Source organism: Euphorbia lathyris, chromosome 3 (genome assembly GCF_963576675.1).
Source record: "Euphorbia lathyris chromosome 3, ddEupLath1.1, whole genome shotgun sequence".
NCBI lineage: Eukaryota > Viridiplantae > Streptophyta > Magnoliopsida > Malpighiales > Euphorbiaceae > Euphorbia > Euphorbia lathyris.
Genome location: NC_088912.1, coordinates 63,516,729 through 63,523,453, shown reverse-complemented (window position 1 = coordinate 63,523,453; position 6,725 = coordinate 63,516,729). Strand labels below are relative to the sequence as shown.

At 34.2% G+C, this 6,725-nt stretch overlaps 1 protein-coding gene across 1 annotated transcript; it reads left to right on the top strand.

Moving 5' to 3' along the window:
• The first annotated feature begins 3,367 nt into the window (after positions 1–3,367).
• On the top strand, positions 3,368–5,603 carry LOC136224201 (pentatricopeptide repeat-containing protein At1g80880, mitochondrial). Its single transcript, XM_066012469.1, has 2 exons — positions 3,368–4,178; positions 4,474–5,603. The coding sequence occupies exons 1-2, from the start codon at positions 3,586–3,588 to the stop codon at positions 5,504–5,506; spliced, it is 1,626 nt and encodes a 541-aa protein (XP_065868541.1). The 5' UTR covers positions 3,368–3,585; the 3' UTR covers positions 5,507–5,603.
• Positions 5,604–6,725: the final 1,122 nt, after the last annotated feature.

Here is a 6,725-nt window from a genome sequence, read left to right as displayed (position 1 = left end):
ACATCTCTCCTCTTGTTCTACCTCTTTTGTTCCATCTGCTTCTCTTTCGTTGTGGTGAAGCTCTTAGCCTAGTGGTTGAGAGCTTACTTATGCCTTGGGAGGTCATGGGTTTGAATCACATCCGGGTCTGGTGGGGATTTTTCTTTCTTCTTTAATGTAAAGCGCATTGCGCAATTTTTTTTTTTAAAAAAATCTGCTTCTCTTTCGTTCTTTTTTTTTTCTCTTTGAACTCGACACCACCAAAATTCCAAAGTAGAGAGAAAAGGAATTACACCTGAACTCGACACATTTTTCTCCTATTTTCTGTTTCTTAAAGTCCAGCTTTCTCTTAGTTAGTCATTTCTACTTTTTTACCTAGATTTAATTTAATTTAATTATAGTTTGTTTACTTATATTTTAAATTAATTGATCATTTGATTGTCTATTGTAGCTTTTAGAGTTAATAGTTATAATTGATTGGAATTTTGATAAATTAGAGTTGAAATTAAATTGATACATTTGATTGGGGATTTGATAAGATAGGGATTGATACGTTTGATTTGATTGGGGATTTGATAAGATGGAGATTGATACGTTTGATTTAATTGCTGTTTTGATGAATTAAATTGATACATTTGATAAATTAGGAATTGATACATTTGATTTGATTAGAGATTTGTTGAATTAGGAATTTATACATATATTTATGTTTAAAATTGTTATAAATTTGGGATTTGATTATTTATGTGAGGATATGAATGTTATGAATTGTTATATTACATAATTGTTCTAAATTGAGGATTTTATTAAACACAGTGTTTTGATTACTATCATATGACTGTGAATATTGTTGGAGTTTGTGTAAAAGGAATGATTCTTTTTTGAAACTACATCATGAGAAAATAGTAAACAAAATATAAAACCATAAAATTTCTACAAGAAAGGGCAAGAATCAAGAAATAAATATAGTTCAACAAGGTGATACACGTTGGACTTTCCATTATAAAATATTAGTCCGTCTTTTTGAAATGTGAGTTCAATTGAAGAAGTGCTTAGAAATATACATATGACTGACTATGATGAGAAAAGTAGGTAGTGTTGTGAATGTGCTTGTAAAAATGGTGACATTTGGATTTGTGTTTGTTACAAAATTGATGTTGAATCTTTTGGGAATAACAAATGAATTATCACAACTTCTACGAGTAAATGATCAAAATATAGGAAATGATATCCATAAGTGGTGAAAATTAACTTACAAGCATACATAGAAGATGATTAAGATAATTTGTTAAAAAAATCAATGATTTTTCTAATGCACGAGAAATACATATGCCAATATGGAGGATGTTATTCAATGTTGAGCAAGATGTCTTATTGATGGAGTACAAAAGGCATATTGTCATTATTTTTATGTGGAATTTTAATCATGAACTATTTTTATTCGTAGGCTATTGACGATATTGCTGAAGCATTGTACAAATGTTTCACCGTGATAAGTTCAAAGTTACTTATGTGCATAATGTGTCTTAATCCTTCAGATTCTTTTGCTAATTTTGATCATGAAAGACTATTCTATCTTGATGGGTTATAATAAAAAAATATTTTTCTTCTTTTGAGTTGACTGAGCTTCACCATCAGCTTCAAAACTACATTACTAGTGTGAATGAAGCATTCTATAGTCTTCATGATATTGGCGAGTTTGCAAATGTGGTGGAAAATAAATATCACACCATTTATTGTTTGTTGTATCGACTTATCGAGTTAGCATTTGTCTTACCTGTTGCAACAACTACTACTGAAATATGTTTTTTTTTGTAATGAACATTATAAGATCGATTTGCACAACCGAATGAGTGATGATTTGATTGGAGATTGCCTTATGTGTTACATTAAAAAAAGATTTTTATGAATATCTCATAAAGTAATTTCACAACATTTTTAGAAGATGAGATTTTGAAGAATATTCTTGCCATATATTAATAGTTCCAATATTGTTAGTAGTTCGTTATCTTCTATTAATAGGAACTAATTATTGATAATTTCTTTAATTTATTTTATTAGAATTATTGGTAATTGTTTTTTTAAACTTCCGCTTAGTGTAAAATGGGTCACAATCTTACGGTTTTGTATTCACTGTGAGTTCTTATATTAGGCATTGAGTCTTTCATTTCATTTGGAGGATGTGACTCCATTTAATAATTAAAAGAGTTAATTACAAATAACTACCATGTGGTTTGACCGATTTGCGATGTGGTGCATGTGGTATTTTTTTTCGCAAACACAACCTTGAGGTTGTCACCGTTAGCAAAATCAAGGAAACGATAGAAATTCTGTTAAATCACATGGGCATTTTTGGAAAAAAATTGACTTTTTTTGTTGTGTTGACCTTTTTCTTCTTCCTTCTCTCTCCCATTCTTTTTTCCATTCTTCTTCTTCTTCCTCCTCCTCCTCCTCCTCCTCCTCCTTTCTCTTCTTCTTCTTCTTCTTCTTCTTCTTTTTGTATTTTTTTAAAATTCTGAAATTTCCAAATTCTGGAAATTTCCAGATCATCACGTCTGGAAATTCCAGACTCTGGAATTTCCAGACGTTGAAGAACGTTTGGAATTTCTAGACGTTTTGAAACTTCCAGAATTCTGAAAATTTCAGAATTTAAAAAAAAAGAAGAAAAAGAAGAAGAAGAAAAAAAAAATAGAGGAGGAGGATGAATGGAAGAAGAAGGAGAGAGAAGCACGAGAGAGAAAGAAAAATAAAAAAATAAAAAAAATTCGTTTGTCCTATAATGCTCCTATGCCACGTCAGCATTCTAACAGAATTTTTGCCGTTTCCTTGATTTTGTTAACGGTGACAACCGCGAGACTGTGTTTGTAAAAAAAAAATATCATAAGTGTCAAATCGCAAATCAACCAAACCATATGATTTTTTTTTTTTTTTTGTAACTAATCCTAATTAAAATAGTGAAACCTCACTTGATAATATATATAAAAAACATCATGCATTTGAAACAGGTGCTTCTAATAATGATTGCGTGGATTATTTTGTTACTTTGTTTTTCCGTTTCTCCCATGTGTTACATTATTTTATTTTATTTTTAATAATATCGGGTTTTCAGTGCGTGCTCTTAGAATGTTACCCTAGTTACGCACTGGATTATTTTGTTACTTTGTTTTTCCGTTTCTCCCATGTGTTACATTATTTTATTTTATTTTTAATAATATCGGGTTTTCAGTGCGTGCTCTTAGAATGTTACCCTAGTTGGAATTCCAGGATCATTGCTACTTTACCGTCTCAGTTTCTATAAAAAAAAAAAAATAATAATGATTGCGTGGGATCTAGAGCAAAAAAAATAAAAACAGAAAAAATCTGAATTTCTCAATGGAAAATCTGTATATTCGTCCCCGTCAAGTTGACATCCCAAAGAATATGCATCTTTGCACGGCTCTACAAAAGCTAAAAGCAAAACTTTGAGAAGAAGAGAGTTGCTGAATAAAAATGCTTTGACTTGTGGTACTACTGAAGAAGAACGCTCTAATAATTTGGGAAGCTGTATGTAAAGCTCATGATTTTAAATTTCAGACCAAATTCTTCATTTTGGTGCTTTTAATTGTAATGTCAATCATCACTATTGCAACAAGGTTCCAGAGATCTCTTTCTCAACTTTTACTTCCTATTTCCTATCACTTCGCTTCTTCATTCTCCCCTTCTCCACCTATAAACCCAATATTTTCCTTTTCCTTTTCCTGTGCGGCATTTCATCAACCACTTTCACTACCTTCTCCAAACCCTCTTCATTTCTTTACTTTCCGCTCTTTCTCCACCCAAAACGTCAAGGACCCTTTCGACCTCCTTCACCAGAGAATCCTTGTCCATGAACCTCTCAAATCAGGCTTTCTTCATTCACTCAAACGGGCTGCCTTTTCTCCTTCCCAAGCAGAAGCCCTCGTCTCTGTCGACGAGTCAGGTATCCAAGCCGATAAGGATCTCGTCTACTCGGCCATTTGGGAACTCAAGCAAGACTGGAAATTGGCGTTTTTGGCTTTCAAATGGGGACAGAAATGGGGCTGCGTTGATGAAAATTCGTCTGAGTTACTAGTCTGGGTTTTAGGGAATCATAGAAAGTTCAACATTGCCTGGACTTTAGTTCGAGACTTGCATCGATCTGCGATGAACACTCGGCAAGCAATTCTTATTATGATTGATCGGTGAGATTGGATAATACATTTTCCTAATCACTATGATTCAGTTCAATTTCAGTTTTATCAGTTAATGATTGAAATATTCAACTAACTTGCCTGCTTTTTTATTTTAGACATGTTTATATAGCTTATGCATTGTATTTTTCTTCCAAGATGTTGGTTAAGAAGGCATTTTCTTTTTCTTAGTGGGAATTAAATGTATTCAGAGCTCCAAAAATAATTGTTGCTGTTTTTCTTGAGATTCAATATGTTGAGTGTACACTAATTCATCGTTTATTTTGTCATCCTTTTTACTCATTAGTTATGCAGCAGCCAATAACCCAAGCAAAGCTATTGAGACATTCCACATTATGGAGAAGTTCAAAATGACACCTGATCAAGAAGCATTCTACTCCGTCCTGAATGTTCTGTGTAAACATGGCTACATTGAAGAGGCTGAAGAGTTTATGCTTGCTAATAAGAAGCTCTTCCCATTGGAGACTGAGGGATTTAACATTATTCTCAATGGATGGAGTAATATATGTGTTCATGTGCTTGAAGCAAAGCGTGTTTGGAGGGAAATGTCAAACCGCTGTATTACACCTAATGCAACTTCTTACGTGCACATGATATCCTGCTTCTCGAAGGTCGGAAATCTTTTTGACTCAGTAAGGCTTTATGATGAGATGAAGAAAAATGGTTTTTCCCCAGGCATCGAGGTTTTTAATTCTTTAGTTTATGTACTAACTCGTAATAACTGCTTTGAAGAATCTCTCAAATGCATCGAGAAAATGAAAGCGATTGGTTTGCAGCCTGATTCTACCACTTACAACTCAATGATATGTCCCTTGTGTGAAGTAAATAATCTAGTGGAAGCAAGGAAGGTGTTGGGCACTATGATAGAGCAGAATGTCAGTCCAACGATGGAGACCTATCATGCATTTCTTCTAGGTGCTGGTTTTGAAGCAACTTTGGAAGTTCTTAATCGAATGAAAATGGCTGGTTTTGCTCCGACTGAGGATACCTTTCTCCTAATACTTACCAAGTTGTTCAAACTAAAGCAATCTGAGAATGCATTAAAAGTTTGGGTTGAAATGAAGCAATATGAAGTGATGCCCAATTTGACACATTATACAGTTTTGGTGGAAGGGCTGGCTAGATGTGGGCAATTAACTGAGGCTCGAAAATATTATGCTGATATGAGATCAAATGGATTTTCAGATGATCCCAAGCTCCAAGGACTCTTGAAAGAACCCCATCAGGAAAGGAATAGCAAAGAAAAGCAGCGGGTCACTCACGTTAGAAAAGATCAGCATGGAAGTCGCAAAAGGGGAAGGAAAAGAAAGAAAGTGTAGTCTCATTTGGGGGATCTCTCAATTTTCTAATGCACATGATCAGATTTCAATCAATGAGCAAAGGGTCTCCTTTCACTGTGGTTCCCAACTGGTTAAGGTACTCTCATACTCACTGACAACTAATTTTGGGAATTAATAGCAAATAAGTAGGCATATGTTTATTTGAATGGTCTGGTCTGCATGATAACGCTTAGGAACTGACAACTAATTTTGGGAATTAATAGCAAATAAGTAGGCATATGTTTATTTGAATGGTCTGGTCTGCATGATAACGCTTAGGAAATGCTACCAGACTAATGAAGGTTTGAAATGCGGAGGGTGCTTTTATGGTTTGTTGCAACACAATGAGTAGGGGCGTGACTGATGCTAGTTTGGCCAGTTTAGCCAGGGTCTTGCTTTACGTAATGCGATCACTATTATGTTTGTTTGAAGTGTGATACAAAGACCGTTGTTGATAGTTTCCATTTTAAGAAGGCTGATTTCTCTGAGTTTGTAGAGGTGATTCGAGAGTGTAGAAACCTTCCTCATCATAGACATGACATTTTGGTATTGTTTATTCCGCTGTTAGCGAATGGAGTTGCTCATGTCGTAGCTCGACACTCACTTTCCAATGCTAATGGTTTCCTTTTGATATTCCTTGTTGATTAATAGATCATTATGTAAAAAATACCTCTTTTTCTTTCTTAAACAAGATCTTTTATACATCTACAATAAAAATGGTTATTGGAAGAATTTTGGTCACATGGAAAGAACACAAACAAAACAAAAACAGAGACTACACTAAGTAGCTATCGGGCGGGGGAGAATGTTCCTATGTAATCCTCTCGAAGTAAGGTTGTATTTCTCAATTTAAAACAGAGGCTACACAACCATTGTAGAGTCAGATTGTTATGAAGTAGTTAACTTTATCAACCCATCGAAGTATTCAACTCCTACCAGGCAAACTTGAGGCGATAAGTGTGGTACACATCTATAGGGAGAAGAACAGATGCGCGGACCATTTAGCAACAACTTTTGATTTTCCGATTGGGTTAACATTTATCGAGCAGGTCCCTTCATAAACAGAATTTGGTCCCTTTAAGAATGCTTTCGGACAGAAAATCAGATGATAAATATTAATCGAAAAAAATAGTCCTCTACTTTTCTGAGCTTGGGATAACATTCTCCTCTGGAGTCTAGCCTACACCAATATTCATATCCTTTAATATTCTTTCTGTCA

What these genes read in the sequence shown, in the direction of transcription:
- LOC136224201 (XM_066012469.1), top strand. Translation starts at nt 3,586, where the DNA reads ATGTCAATCATCACTATTGCAACAAGGTTCCAGAGATCTCTTTCTCAA. An exon ending in ATTCTTATTATGATTGATCG is followed by an intron (nt 4,179 to 4,473) that starts GTGAGATTGGAT and finishes TTTACTCATTAG; the next exon opens with TTATGCAGCAGCCAATAACC.